The sequence below is a fragment of the Triticum aestivum genome, chromosome 6A (genome assembly GCF_018294505.1).
Source record: "Triticum aestivum cultivar Chinese Spring chromosome 6A, IWGSC CS RefSeq v2.1, whole genome shotgun sequence".
Classification (NCBI taxonomy): Eukaryota; Viridiplantae; Streptophyta; class Magnoliopsida; order Poales; family Poaceae; genus Triticum; species Triticum aestivum.
The window spans coordinates 7,159,524-7,175,692 of NC_057809.1; the positions used below are offsets into that span (position 1 = coordinate 7,159,524).

At 46.3% G+C, this 16,169-nt stretch overlaps 1 protein-coding gene across 2 annotated transcripts; it reads right to left on the bottom strand.

Annotated features, from left to right (window-relative positions):
* Window positions 1-9,108: 9,108 nt before the first annotated feature.
* On the bottom strand, window positions 9,109-10,766 carry LOC123129935 (isoflavone reductase homolog IRL). Of its 2 annotated transcripts, none has more exons than XM_044549898.1 (5): window positions 10,535-10,766; window positions 10,294-10,428; window positions 9,970-10,213; window positions 9,690-9,893; window positions 9,109-9,490 (listed from the first exon to the last, which is right to left on the bottom strand). In XM_044549898.1, exons 1-5 carry the CDS (start codon window positions 10,643-10,645, stop codon window positions 9,324-9,326), a joined length of 861 nt encoding a protein of 286 aa, XP_044405833.1. In that variant the 5' UTR covers window positions 10,646-10,766; the 3' UTR covers window positions 9,109-9,323. The 2 variants fall into 2 exon arrangements, with proteins under 2 accessions (XP_044405833.1, XP_044405832.1); XM_044549897.1 differs by having other exon boundaries at window positions 10,518-10,766.
* Between the last annotated feature and the right edge of the window lie 5,403 nt (window positions 10,767-16,169).

A 16,169-nucleotide genomic window follows, 5' to 3' on the forward strand; every position in this document is an offset into this window, starting at 1 on the left:
AGCCAGTGTCACAAGGAAAAAAACATTCCTATGGTAAGTTTGTGTACCAAACAACATCTGCTTTGTTGTTTTGGAAAAAACAACATCGTTTTGTTGTCACTAATAACAGATCATTGGAATGATGCTTGTGTTTTTAACATATATAGTGCAGATGCAAATGCTCATACAAACGCACATACATTCATCCCTATGGGTACACTCAAGACTGAGCACCGGTACATCACCTTAAGATTGATGAAGTAATCACAAACGTCTTTGTAGTCCACGGAAACGTCTCCCACTGAACATACATTAGAACTTAGTGAGAATGACCAACGGGCCAATTTGCGACTCAAACATCACACACGCCTACAAACAAAGTGTCTCGCATACAAATGAGCATCAGCCAGTCTCATGTACAAACCGCACAAACGAGCTTCACCACAAGATTTGTTTCATCTTAAATTCAATCGGCACATATCTTCATATGAAATGATATTTTTCTACATTAAAAAGACATAGGATTAAACAAACAAAAGAAAACCAGGCTAGGAAATTCCACAATAAAAATGAATGCATATATTAACATGATTGACCTTACGAACAATATATCTTCATAGTTACGCATAAACTCTCTTACACTAATTGTCATATCTTATTTTTAGTAGACCACGACTTGTCAATATTTATAATTGTACATAAACACAAGCCAACAAACACAATGGAAGAACTCATCATTTTCTGCCACAATCACATCATGTAGATATTCATGTATCTTCAACTAGTATCACATGCAAAATACTGACATGTTTCAACTTTACCTTTATTTATAGTTATTTATTAATATTCTGGTTTTAGGAATGGCATATCAATAATTATTCCACATATTAAGGGCCTTTTGATTGAAAAGAAAGGTGAATGGAAAACATATGAAGAGCAAAATTTCCTTTGGTGGCACTAGAAATCCACTTGCTTCAAAGAAAATGAGGACATTGCCCTTTCAACTGATCTCAGTTTCATAGGAAAAGCACAAAATTTATAATCCACTTGGACAACTTTTTTTAGTTCCTACAGACGAAAAATGATTTTGAGGTATTTCATTGCATAGTAACATCTTCTTTGTACCATGTTCATGTCATTTGACATTTATTTAACCGCTTTTATGAGGATTCATATGTTCATCCCATACGTAAATTATTATGTCATAAGAATCTGCAAACCAAGAGGCTCTAAATATGTTTGTTTGATTAGGATTTTCTGTTTAGCGATGGCTATGTAATCAACTATAATATGAGTAATATGAGTACCTATGAAAATAAGACTTAATTTCAAACTAAAATTTCCAGCCCCATAATATGAGTACTCCCTCCGTTTTAGTTTACAAGTCCTGCACGTACATCTAAGTTGCCAATTTTATCACCCTAATATAAACTATATAACACAAAAATCATACCTTTTGAAAGTAGAAACTCCGAAGTTTATATTGGTATATTTATTTGTAATATATGACGTGTATTAGGTTGGCCAAATTTAAGACCTAGGGGTACACGCATGCCCTGTAAACTGAGAGAGAGGGGGAGTACTTACAAAAATAAGATTTAATTCCAAGCATTTAAGAATAATAAATATGATGTCCTCGCATTTGCGGCATTTGCGAGGGCCACTATACTAGTTACCATAAAGAGGGAAGGAAAATATATTAAAAAGCTCATAAGAATGATGATAAAAACTTTAGAAACCTAACCCTAGACGTAGCCAAAGCGGAGAATCAACGTTGCGTAAAGTTGACAGCTTACCATACGAATAAGATGCACTGCTCTACCAAATCAATTGTCCTTTTGTTGAGCTACTCAAAGCCGGTGTATCTTAAAGGAAAAGATTTTCAATTATGTGATGATGCCAATCGAACGTGCTTCAGGTGTTGGGTGTACATACCGCTCCCTCTGTCGGCTATGTTGTAAAATACATACACATTCTTCTCTCCTGTTAAATACTAAAATTATAGTTAGTATACTGAGATCAGAGAGAATCAGTTCTTATTTTAGCGCCTTGCTACGCTATGAGTGCTAGATTTTCTTGAACTGCTAGCCTCAGGTAGAGTTATAGAATCTCAAGCCGCGCCCCCAACAGGCCCTCCGAGGCCCTTTTATAGGGCCGGCGCTAAAAGAAACGCCCAGTCACATCCTTAGAAGTCCAATTTTCACCGGTTCAGCCCGAAATTGCCGTGGACGGACCTAGGCCGAACCCGGCGCGCTGGGGGGCGCCCGGGGGCGCCGGAGGAAACATTTTAGGCGCGAACGCTCGGTGGGACCGCCGAGTCAGCGACCCCAGCGCATCGTCGTCCTCATCGCCTCGGTTCCCGTGGGAAATCAATACCAAGGCTGCCGAGCTGCCGCGCCGGTCAACCTCCATTGATGCCTCACGGGCGACGCAGTGAAGGCGCGGCGACGCGCGTCCCGCCCGTACCCTCCACGCGTACACACGGTGGCAGACCTCCCACCGCCCAAGCCCGACTATAAGAAGCCGCCCCTCCCTTGCAGGGGAGCACACACTCCATTTGCCACAGCTCCTCCTCTCGCCACCAACACCCCCTCTACCGAGCTCGCCTCTCCTCTCCCTTTCTCCCCGCCGACGAGAATGTCGAGTGATACCCAGGCGATGGCACGGCGCCAATGGCTTCGGCCGTCGTCACCTTCACGAGGACGAGGTGTGGCTCCTCTACGAGGCCGACTACCCGGCACCGCCGGACATGCGGGTGCCGGGCACGTGGAAGTTGAGCGTCGGCAGAGTTCTGGTGCCACCAGCGCCCACCGGCGCTGCCCCGACGTGCCGAGATTGCGCGCATCCGGTCCTCACTAACGGAGGAGGTGCGTAACCAGCTGAGGTACGTCCCCGACAGCAACACGCAGTGGACGGCGTACTTCGTATGCCGCCACGCCGAGCAGCTCGGCTCCTTGAATGGCGTCGAGCCCCACGGCCGCCACAACTCCCAGGGGCGGAGCCGATGGTGGGGCGTCCCCGGACGTACCCTCGAAGCCATCCTTGAGCACATCGTGGCCGGCAACACGCCGCGCCTGGAGTACCCGGTGCCCCTCAGCTTATCATGCCGCCGCGGCAGCTCCTGGACGCCGCGGCAGATGGGGACGGCGACCTCCTAGTCGTCGGGCTCTGGCTCCCTCTCCTCCGGTTCGTCGACGCTCCGTCCCATCAAGCCGGAGCCATAGGAGACGCCGCTCAGGTGTCGTACCCGCGGCGGCGCCCTCGTCATCCACGATGGTGGCTGTTCCTCTCCTTCTTCTTCCCGGCTTGTCAGGCCGTAGACCGAGCCGGGTTTGCTCCCCGTGAGGAAGGAGCACGCGGACATGGCCGCCGCCGACAAGACCGCCCTCAAATGGGTGATGGCGGAGTACGTCAGCGAGCAGCTGGAGCGCCAGCTCCAAGCCTTCGAGGAGATCGCCGCTCGTCGCCGCGGACGCGAGGAAGGCAGCGTCATCGTCCTTGACAGCGACGTCGAGAACGCGCCCGGGCCATCCAACCCCCCACGCATCAGCGACGCTGGTCAGGGGTGTAGCAGGGACGGCGGTGGCATGCAGGACGGCGGGGACGGCGGCGACGATGATGACGACGACGGCGGGGACTACATCCGGTTCTACAGACTCCTCGGCATGTAGAAGGCGGGTGGCGGCAGACAACGAGAGCGGCGTAGTTGTGCGTAGCATGGTTGTAGGTTTACGTTAAGTTTTTAGTTTATGTGCAAATATCAATAAAATTGCCTTGTCTGGATGAATTTGTGATGTGTTTGGCCGAATTTGGCTGGTTCCCTTTCAAACGGCGTGTGTGTGTGGGGGGGGGGGGGGGGGGGGGGGGGGGCTGGGGGCGATGGCTGGAAACCAAACCATCCCCATGCCGAAATTATTGCCGGGCGCCCTCAGACGGCGCTATTTCAAGCCTTTGGGGGCCGAACGGCTGGAGATGCTCTTAGTGAGGGAAGCACAGCAACGACAAGCCTGAAAAATACATTAACTCTGAGACTTCCGATAATATAGTTCAGATCAGTTCGCTGTCAACCATGCATGCATGTCCCTTGGATGATGATAAATCTGATATCATCATTGCCCCCGTTCACATCAGCAAAGGATATTTTTCTCTTGCTTGAGCAGATGAAGTCTCCGGCACGTAAAGCACTAGTGATGTAAAGCACCAGCAGAAAGAATAAGGAGATCTTTATCCATCCATGGCATGACTGCATCCCTTTTTTTGCCAAGCCTAACATGCAAGAGGTCCAACAAGAGAAGAGACGCACACCTAGCAGCACAAGGTGCTCAGAGCAGACACCTAACTGATGACATCCAAATGCTACATTTGCTCTGCCGGTTAGGTCCGTGGCTGTGATCAAGGTGTCTGACCACTTGAAACCTGGTAGCTAGCTGCTTTTTTGGTCCTGCTATTTTCCAAAGCAGCAGTGCACCTGTCGTTCCCTTTTGGAGAACAGCAAGCATCTTCTCCTGGAAGCTAGTAATGCTCGTCCAACCTTTTTTAAGTTCAGGCCTAAAATAATGAACAGCAGCTTAAACCAAACAACTTTCAGCTCCGTACATGGTTTCCTTTCTGTTGTTCTCTGAACACCCACGGCCAGGAGATGAAGTGAAGGCAGGACTGATCTATCATTCACAGTACCACATACACATACAAAAGAGAATTTGGGCTTACGCTTGCAGGACATGGTTTCATCTTGAATACTTTCTGATTATTGCACGGTGCTTGAAAGTGGACGAGGCAACAGAAATATGGTGGCCACCGATCGTGGAAGCCGAGTTGTTCCCCGGACCTGTATACTCCACCTCGTGATCTGAAAGATATCGCAAATGAGCGGAGTTTTCTGGAGCCCATAATGGGTGGATTAGATAATACTCCATTCGTCCGAATTACTTGACTGTTAGAGACATCCATATAAAACAATTAATTTGGGATGGAGGAAATACTAAACCTATAGACCCGCTCATCAATGATGAGTGGGCAGTGATGCACCCTTATGCGGCTCTTAGAACATGAACTGTAATCACTATGATGACCGCCGCTAATAGTTGACACTGAATATTATGCTTAGAATTCGTCAGGTCTGGCCATGTGAAACGGTTTAATTTGAGGCTTGGTGGTTAAAGGAGAATGTGTTAAGTGAAACTGTACAGGAGGCATAGAATGAAGTGGGGCTGATCCGACAACAAATAAATCCATGATGAACTCGATCAGATGCATTGTATGTTCCATGACTGGGATCAAAGGGTAACTACTGGAATAAACGTCTACGCCAAGTGCTTTCACCTACGCCGAGTACCAAACTGTGGGCTCTCCGCAAACACTTTGTATGTCTGATAATGACGCTCCAGATACATAGATTCATGCAAAATTAGTTCCTTGTAGCTGGCAGTAAGCACTCATATTGCTCCTCATTTCAAATTTTCATCTTCTCAATGTCCTAGTACGGATGAAGATGTTGAGTATATGTCAAGAGTTCCATATTCTACTGTTGTCGGTTCTTTAATGTATGCCATGGTGTATTCTTTTCCTGATTTGTCATCCGCAATGAGTTTGGTGAGTAGATACATGGCTAACCTTGCCAAAGAACATTGGAAGGTTGTTTAGTGGATTTTCAGGTACCTTCATGGCTCTTTCAACACTTTTTTGAAATTCGGCAAGACTGGTGAGGGACTAGTTGGCTATGTGGATTCGGTTTTTGCTTCCTGCAATTTGGATAACAAGAGGTCCATCACAGGTTATGCGTTCACTATTAGTGGTTTTGTCATGAGTTGGAAAGCAAGGCTGCAGCAAGTAGTTACCTAATCTACCACTACAACATAATACATAGCTATTATAGAAGCATTAAAGAATTAGTTTGCCTAAAATGATTGTTTTTTAGCTTCATGAAGATAACTCTTGCATTAATTTGTTTTATGACAGTCAGAGTGCTATATACCTTACTAAGGGTCAGATGTTTCATTAGAGGACAAAACACATTGATGTCAAATACCATTATGTTGAGACATTGTTGATCAAGGTAAACTGAAGGTATGCAAGATTAATACTGATGATAATCCTGCTGATATGATGGTAAAGCTAGTCCTGAACTTAGTTGGTACAACTGTTTAGCCCTAGTACTTGTTTGGCATCGAAAGTGTTTCCTTTGTCGTTCAGGGAAAATGTTCTCTTTCATGCTACAAGATGGAATTTTTCTCAAGATAGAGTTTGTTATCTTATGAGACAAATTGATATATTACTCCTATAGAAGATGTTGGAGTGTACCCGCCTCCATGGGCTCCTCGTGGGCGAAGAGCCCCGCCGAGCCATCCGTTGCTGGCTTACTCCGTGCGCGGTAAGGGAGCCAGACCCACCTGTCGGCGTCGTTCGTCCGTGCAGGGCATGTTCGGTTGCGCCAGCTGTGATGCGTTGTGGTCGCACCGTCGGCTCACGCGTGGGCTCGTTTTGGCCTGTATCATTGCTCCTGTGTAATCGCTTGGGTTTGCATGTGTTGCATCTAGCCACCTCCTCTAAGCTCAGTTGTGCGATTGGACCTAGCAGTCGACCATCTCACATTCATCCCGTACGCGCGGATAATGTTTGAGGCATTGCACGTGCACTGCTATGGTGAACCTGTTAGAGAGATCTGGTGACGCGCCGCTCCGATTCTTCTTACGCTGGGAGTATTGTGTGTCTAGTGGTAATCTCATGATCTATCTTGTAAGCATGCTCTTGGGTGATCTACGCGGTACGAATCTTTTGTGTTATGCATAGTTGCATGCCATCTAGCCCAACAGAAACCCACTTCCGGTTGACATATACTTCATGTCCAAGATATTATCTACTGTCCCACTTAATTATATACACTAGTAAAAAGGGGGGCTTTGGTCCAGGCCGGGTAACCCCATTAGTCCCGGTTCAGCCCAGAACCGGGACCAATGGGTGCATTTATCTCGGTTCGTACGGCTAAGGCATTAGTCCCGGTTCACCTGGGCCCTTTAGTCCCGGTTCGTGCCACGAACCGGAACTAAAGGATGCGAAGGCCATTAGTCCCGGTTGGTGGCACCAACCGGGACTAATGGCCTTTGAGGCATTAGTATCGGTTCATGGCACGAACCGCTTCTAAAGGGATGGAAATGTCAAAAAAATAAAATAAAATAAGTTTCCCATGTGATATGTGGTCTAGTTGTTGGGAAAATTTACAAATATGAATTTCCACTTTATTTACAAATATGAATTTCGACTTTATTTGTAAAATGGGCATAACTTTTGCATACGAATTCGGATTAAATAGTTTTTTATATGAAAAATCATCTACTCGAAAAGTTACATCCGATGGAGACCGCCTACGGCCTGTTTGCAAATTTGTAGAATCCTCAAATTCCAAAAGGAAAAAAAGTTATGCTTAAATTTCAGCTTTTTTAAATTTTCATTAAATCTGGTCAAACTAGTTATTCAAGAAGTATTAGTGTTACTAAATAATTATTCAAGAATATTAGTGTTATTAAATAATTATTTCAGTTTTTTTGAATTTTGGTCAAATCTGGTCAAATTATGGTCAAAATGTGGTCAAACAATGGTCAAACTACTTATTCAAGAAATATTAGTGTTACTAAAAAATTATTGTTTTTTAGAACAATAGTTTCAAACTCAAACAGTGAAATGTGTGACTTCATGCTCAAGCTAAACTCCTGAGTGTTAATAGGATTGACATCTTACTATTGTCAGGAAAACAACGAGTGCAGACTTAGAAACGAGGGAGAATAGAACCCGGAAGTTAAGCGTGCTTAGGCTGGGGGAGTGGGAGGATGAGTGACCGTCCGGAAAGTTAGATGATTTGGAATGATGAGGGGTGATTAGAGATTAAATTGAGCAGTGATGAGGGGTGATTAGAGATTAGAGGTTAAAATAATTCAGAAATTTGAAAATAAAAAAAATTCAAAAAAAATTTCAAAAAAAATCAGAATATTACCTTTAGTACCGGTTGGTGTTACCAACCGGGATTAAAGGTGGACCAGCCACGTGGAGGGCCTTTATTCCCGGTTCTGGTTTGAACCGAGACTAAAGGGTCAGGGCATTAGTACCGACCCTTTAGTCCCGGTTCACCCTTACGAACCGGGACTAAAGGCCCTTACGAACCGGGACAACAGGCCCTTTTTCTATCAGTGTATATCCTTGTCTCACAGGAAACCTATTATGAAGTAACGGCAAACCTATTATAAATCACGACATGCATTCATCTCACAGGAAATGGATTATCCACCAACTCGCATATGTGAATAATATGGTGCCCCTTAATTATACCACAACTCAACCTTCAGGGACCAATCTCCGTTATCCCACTTGATGAGTTCAACATGTTCAGAGCGCTAGCTTGTAGACATCAAATAGATGGAAGCACATATACATATCATGGGTAAGGTGAGAGATGAACCAGAGAGATTTTAGAACAAGAGGGAACTTGAGGCAATGGGACTGAGTCACTTGAGGAACATAGGAGGCGCGATTAATACCATCTCACCAGTCTATAAGAGGCGTGATTAGCTTATGATCTCGGGACTGTCGATATGCAGCAAAAAGCCTGGTTGATGCAATTTGAGAGGTTATTTTGACAGACCCCAAAAATTCTTTTTGTTGTTTCATTTTTGGTCAGCAACAGAATGCTCTTTAATCTGACTTTAGATCTGTTACGTGGCCAGATGTGCAACTGCCTGTACCACAAGATAAGAGCACACCACCAGGCACCAGCCTCTGTTTTTTGTTTGGTCTGCATCACAAGCAGGCAAAATGCTTCTGTCCTGTGCAGTGGCGGAGGCAGGAATGCGTATAATCTGATGTTGGGTAGGGCCGGCTGCAGGCAACAGTAAAAATATATCACTGTTTATATGCATAATACAAAGGAAATTAGGATGTTGGGGAGGGCCCGAGCCCTGGCTGGCCACCCCCCTGCCTCCGCCACTGGTCTTGTGTTGCAACATTTGGAATCTAAACTTTGAAGATAGCAATCAAAACTTGGAAGATAAGAAAAAGGTGAGAATTTGGCGTGCCGATTTGGTGCCCCAACTAGAAAATAAAATCAGCGAAATGCCCACATTGTCATTCAAGCCAAGATCATTGTTGGACAATAATCAGGTATAGCTGTTGATTTATCAACTTTTACACCGAAATCCCCTGCTTGTCAGCAAAAGCAGAGGTTGTTATTCATGGTGAATTTACACATGTTACACACAAAACCGCAGACATCATTGGATTTGGAGGGGCCACTTGCTCATCATCTTTACTGTGGATGCCGACTGTGGCTGGGTGCCGTTCCAGCCAGCCAAAAAGTGTTAGAGAAGGCGGTCCAGATACTCGTCAACAGTGGTGTACCTTAGATCGGGGTAAAGCTCGGTGGCCTCAACACCAAACGATGGCTCAATCTCGAAGTTGGCCTGGTCGCCCCGGACGAAGATGGAGAGCGCGAGGGACAGCAATATGTTCAGAGGGAACGCCGCCTCTGCATGAATACATGTCAAGAGGGGTCAGAGATGCAGCTGCAACCATATACTCCCTCCGTCCGAAAAAGGTTGTCCCTCAAATGGATGAATCTACCACCAAGTTAGTGCTAGATACATCTATTTTAGAAACAAGATTGGGACATGTTTTTTCGGACGGAGGGAGTACATGTCAGGGCACAGTATCGATGATTGATGTACCCTTGATCATCTTGAGGAGATCCGCCTCCGGGATGCGCACGATCTGGAAAGTCCTACCCACTTTCCTCTCCCACATCGAGATGACCTCTTTGTGGGACATGACGTTCGCCGGCGGCCTCATATACAGGATCTTGTTCAGGGTTCTCCGATCGTCGACCGCCCTCACCGTGTAGGCGGCTATGTCTTCTTCCACCACAAACACCGCTACATCCATCAAGAATCAAAATCAACAACGACGGTGCGAATTTGCAGTGGCATGAAACGGGATAGGCGTGCTTACCTTTTGCATCTCCATCGCCTAGGACCATGATCTTGGCGGACGGAGGGCCAGCACCAACAGCGGTAACATCGCCGATGCTCGGCAGGTAGGTTTCGGCGAACCCATTGCAGCAGACATATGTATGAGGTATACCCTCTGCCTCAATCAGACGGCGAAGGCTGACTTTACCAGCGTACAATGTGGCCGCTGGATCAACGGTGTGAACCCGCTCTACGTCGGAGCCGAACTCAGATGGGAGGAATCTCTGTACAGCAACTACTAACTAAGTGGTCAATCTGTAGCCATCGTTCCATCAAGTAAGAACACAAGCTGTGATTATCTGACCTTCACATTGCCGGCCTCCTTGATTGCCATGACAATCCTCGGCTGCTCGGCGAGCTGACGGGGCCCCACGGCCGAGATGACGATGTCTGCACCCCTTATGGCATCTACGAGGCTCCCGTGGTCAAATAAATCTCCCTGATCATCAGGCAGATAAAAAAGAATCCACACAGAAAAACAGTGAGTAGTTGAAAGACAGACAACAGAAAATGATACTAATCATATACCTTGATGAGAGCGACACCTGAATCAATGAAGCTCTTGAGGAGCTCCATCTTGGCTGGATCAGACGGCGCAACATCCCTGATGAGGACAGAGGTCGGGTGGCCACGGCGGGCACTCGCCGCGACGACATGCTTGCCTATGTGACCCGTGCCACCAATCACAAGGACCCTGCTCCTCTCCTTCTCCAGCGCCATAGCTCCTGATTCAGATATCGAACGCTCTACTAGCTTGGGTGTGCTGCAAGGTCTTGGTTGTGATTTCAACTGGTGAGAGGTATTATATACAATGAAGCTGACAATTCCTACCTACAACAAACCCAACCCAATTGTTAAGTTTCAACAACCCCCGCCTTCCCTTTAAGGGCTCCTTTGATTCACAGGATAGGAAAAGTGGAGGAATAGGAAAAATGGAGGATTGCCATGCCCTGTCCACTTGAATCCTATGGGAATGAAAAACATAGGAATTGACACAGATGGGTGTTTGATGGGAGCACAGGATAGCATAGGAACTCAGAGCATTATATATTATTATTTTGAAGTGGGTGCATTCAAAGTTTCAAATAAGTTTCGCATATGTGATGGTCCAATAGCTATGAAGAAAATGGGCTCATGCTGCTCATACAGTGCCAACGAACCAGAGGAAAAGTAGCAATATGGGTAGCATCAGGACGCGGCCGCACATGTCAATTGCGAAATAAACAGGCCAGATATTATCCAGTACATAGTGAGTTGAGAATTTACTCAAATCTGAGAAAATATTTTGACCTAATAGCTGGAAAGAAAATCCCCAAACCCTGAAATAATAAGCTAGATCTAAAAAGTCGGAGAAAATCTACAGCAGGTTGCGAGCCAATACTAAACAAATAAATCTAATAACAGCAGGTTACAGGCCAATATCATCGCTAGTGGAATAGCTAAAAAAACATGGGAATGAATTGAAGACCGGATCTGGCTTTTGGAGCTGCCTCGAACTCCTAGCTTGTTGCTGGACATCCAGGGCGGAAGAACAGGGAAGGAATTGAGGTCGGTCGAGGAGCTAAACAGAAGGCCGAGCGGCCAGCTGAGGAGCTGAGCGGAAGGCCGGGCGGCCGGCCGGCGGTGATGGTGCGGCGGGACTAGGTCGATGAGAAAGGGACCAGGGGAAGTGGTGCTCTGTTTTTCTGATGGGTGTCGTGATAAGTTACGCGAGCCTGTAATTTACCGCGAAAGCTGAGCGCGCGCAGGTGAGCGAGCGGCGCCCGCACACTTTTCTTCCCGCCAGGATTCTTTCCAAGAGCTCTGACCTCTTGGAAATTTTCCTGCAAAATAGTGAAGGAAAAGTTCCATAGGATTGATTCCCCTGGATTTCATTCCTGCAAATCAAACGGACACTAGAGGAAAAAATCCATAGGAATACAATCCTGTGAAAATCCTATGAGAATCCCATGAATCAAAGGAGCCCTAATTCTTTCAACCTTCCTTTAAGAGCACATAATATCTGCTCTGCCCATGGACATCACAACAGACCCACCAGCACAGAAGGAACTCATCCACACATATGCATGGTCACTGCAATTATAAATCATCCTAAATGCACTTCTAGGCCTTATTTAACCTCGGTGATTGTGAGTTGTGACATCTTAAAATAAAATAGTGCATGCTTGTACCTTGTTATTTAAACTACCATGATGACGAAATATTTGCAATAATAGTCACAACAAATTAAGTTATGTACGACATAATTTTCCTCCTAAAGCATAGGTGGTGATATTTATGTGAAGTTTTTGACAGAGAACGCACGGGAACCATATTTATGTTAATCATCATAAGTACACAACGGGACTCAGGGGCACAAATCTGGGATATATGGGAATGCATGCTCCCGTCACATAACTATTACCAGCTACTACACAGGAAATGCATCTCATTACTACTGCTCTTCCTTGATGGCTTCATAACTAGCAATGCAGATACCATCCAAAAAGTCACCTGATGTTTTCTCTTCACGTGGCATTCTATTTCCAGCAAAACAGAATAAAAATCAGGATGGACATAATTAAGCAACAGAATATCAAATGGGCACCAAGACAATTGTCCAGAATTCAGTTTTCACTTGTGTCATACTCGATGCATTATTAATTTAAGAATTCCATGCTTAAACATAACATCAAAATTTTGGAAAAGCCCGATCATTAACAATCACATGTACAATATAGCTTGAGGCCCAAAGTTGAAAGTTAAGAAGCTGACCAGTGACTGCTGCGGCAAATCACACCATTATTCATTTTGAGGAATGAAGCTAAGGTTTCAGGCTGAATTGATTTGTGTATCAGTAGTCAACGTGATTAAGTTGATAAAATGATGCATTTGTTCCAGCAACACAGTTTCATTTTTCAGAGAAGCTCCATATGGAGGATCCGGGTTAAGTGCCTTCATCCTAGCCAGGGCATATTTTCATTATACAGTTCAGAGTCCAGCGAAACAAGGCGTTCATCATATAAGGAGAAATGGCACGCGAGCACACGCTACCGACTGCCAGCATGGATCATTCACTTGTCACTTGTGTCATATAAAAAGAAAATTTGCATCGTGATATATCTGAATCAGAAATCATGCGTTAGCCCCAGCATATATAACATGTGCTATTAATTTAAGCAATGCCATCCTAAAGCATAACACCATAATTTGGGGGGCAAAAACTGACTATTAACAATCGCATACATTATAGCTTGGGGTTCACCGGTCAAAGGTACCAAGAAAAAAAAACACGACTGCAGCAGAAAATTAAACCATGATTAATTTTGAGAAACAGGAAGCTATATTCCAGACTGGATGAGTTTGTGATGCTATTTCAGTACAAATGATCAACGTGGTACTAAGGCTAGGCATTCTTTAGTAGTTCATTTCTTATACATGATGTTTTCGAGCTTTGTAGGTCTACATGCAGATCAGAAAGCAGTGATACAGCAGAATGGACAGTCTATGGAACTAAACAAAGTTGTTTTTCAGCAGCACCACAAAATATTGTTATGAGACTATATATGGAAGCATTAAGAAAAATAACCATTCTATGGAATCATCGGGCATAGCATGATACTTCACTATATATTCACCAAAACTAGTCAGCCAAGCGGTCAAATATTTCGCAAGTTAATCGGACAAAAACCAAATGATTCTTTTTCTCCGTGTTTTCTTACTTTTTTTGCTTTTCTTTTGATTCTTTTTGTTGTTTCATCGGATTTTCTTTTTTTATATAAATTCTGTTTTCTTTGGTTTTCTCTGTTTTTTTCTTTTTTTTCTTTTTTCTTCATTTTCTCGGTTTTCTTTGTTTCTTTCTTCTGTTTTCATTGATTTTCTTCAGTTCTCTATTTGCCTCTTTCTTTTTCACCGGGTTTTTTTGGATGCTTTCTTTTTTGCATGTCTTTCCTAATGATTTTCATCGGGTTTTTTTGGGTTTCAGAACCTTTTTGATCGATTGTGGATCCTGTTCCGCGACTGAGAAACAGCGGAATTCTGGTCTCTTGCTGCCCGGAGCAACGCTCTGATTTGCAACAAACCTCTGTCAGCCTCTGACTGGGAGGGCTGAATTGACTCTGCTATATGGGCTGCAGATGCTAAATTTTGAATCGGAGTTCGATATACCTGCGGGGGCGGAAAGAGTTGATGTCGACTGGATTCCGGAGCCCGCTGACGTGCTCTCTTGTCGAGTGCTCGCTGAAGATTCTCCAGTCGAGTGCGCTCGGCCAAGTTAGCCAAGCGCGCATCCTCCAAGGCCCGGGCCTCTGGGGTTTCTCCAACGATAGAAGTGCGGAGTGCATCCATGTTTCGGCGGCGAAGCTCCTCTCGCTGCACTGACGTGAGAGGCTTGGGGAGATACTCTTCGTGGGGACGCGACGGGTCGCCTCCATCCGCGTCTCCGTCGGCGCGGGGAAAACCGGGAGGACTGTGTGGCCCATCGATCACCAGAACCTCTGCCGCCGGGTCACTGCTATCGCATTCGGATGCGGTCTCTGCGGAGCCAGTCGAACAGGCCGTAGAGGGATTCGTCGGGCTCGATCGCCGCGACTTGTGGGGTGGCCGACTGGCGGGCCACCGCATGCCTCACCCACCTCTGAAGCCTCGACCGACCGGAGCGCTTGCGCCGGCGAGAAACAGGGCGGGGAGATGCCACAGGAGCCGACCGATACTGGGTCGACGGCTGCCGCAGGAGGACACCACGGACGCATGCGCGAAAGTGCGTCGCCCCGCGGACGGGGAGTGCGTCGATGTCGAAGGGAGCCTCCTGAAGCCAAGCGGAGTCGTCGGCGATGAACGAGAGCGCGCCGAGACGGATCTCGCGGCCCTCCACCAAATCTCCGCCCGAAACCATGATCAAAGAGATCGGAAAAAATCGCAACTTCTCCAACTAGGCGCTAAGACTCCTGGCCCCACGGTGGGCGCCAACTGTCGTGGTTCTAACTCTGATAGTGATGTAGGGGGGTATGTATGGAGAGGCTAGATCTTAGCTATGGAGGAGTTGTAAGCACACGAGGATTGCGAGTTCAGGCCCTTCTCGGAGGAAGTAACAGCCCTACGTCTCGGTGCCCGGAGGCGGTCGACTGAATTATGTGTGTGTGAATAACAGGGGTGCGAACCCTTGATACTAAGGAGGGGGCGGTGGCTTATATAGAGTTCGCCAGGCCCCTCCAGCCCTCAGTAATGCAGGGTTTAAAGTACATTAAGAATGGGGGTTACTGGTAACGCCCCTAATAAAGTGCTATGATGACCATAAAAGCTACTTAATGACCGACCGTTTGCGTGCGGAGTGACTTTAGATCTCCTGGCAGTCGAGTGATAGCTTCGTGGTCGAGTGTCTTGAATCCGTCGAGTGGGATACCTCCAAGTTGATTGAAAGGTGACTTCTTCTAGGGATGTCCTTGAGTAGGGCACTTAGGACAGGTCCATGCCCCTACCCTAGGTACGTAGCTTCATCAGGGCGCGCCCCCCAAGGCCCAAACCGAATTGGTTTTAGGTAAGGGGGCCGGCCCCCTCTATCCTTATCCACCTCTCCCTTTCCTTCCCCTCTCCTACTAGGACTAGGAAAGAGGGGGAAAACCTACTTGGAGTAGGATTGCCCCCCCTTGGGCGCGCCTCTCCCCTTGGTCGGCCCTCTCCTCCTCCCCTCCTTCATATACAGGGGTAGGGGGCATCCCATAGACAGACAATGGATCTTGATCCCTTAGCCGTGTGCGGTGCCCCCCTTCACCATAATCCACCTCGATCATATCGTAGCGGTGCTTAGGCGAAGCCCTGCATCGGTAGCATCATCATCACCATCACCACGCCGTCGTGCTGACGAAACTCTCCTGTGGAGCTTTGCTGGATCGGAGCTCGCGGGACGTCATCGAGCTGAACGTGTGCTAAACTCGGAGGTGCCGTACGTTCGGTACTTGGATTGGTCGGATCGTGAAGACGTACGACTACATCAACCGCGTTGTTCTATACCAAGAAAAAAAAATACGACTGCAGCAGAAAATTAAACCATGATTAATTTTGAGAAACAGGAAGCTATATTCCAGACTGGATGAGTTTGTGATGCTATTTCAGTACAAATGGTCAACGTGGTACTAAGGCTAGGCATTCTTTAGTAGTTCATTTCTTATACATGATGTTTTCGAGCTTTGTAGGTCTACATGC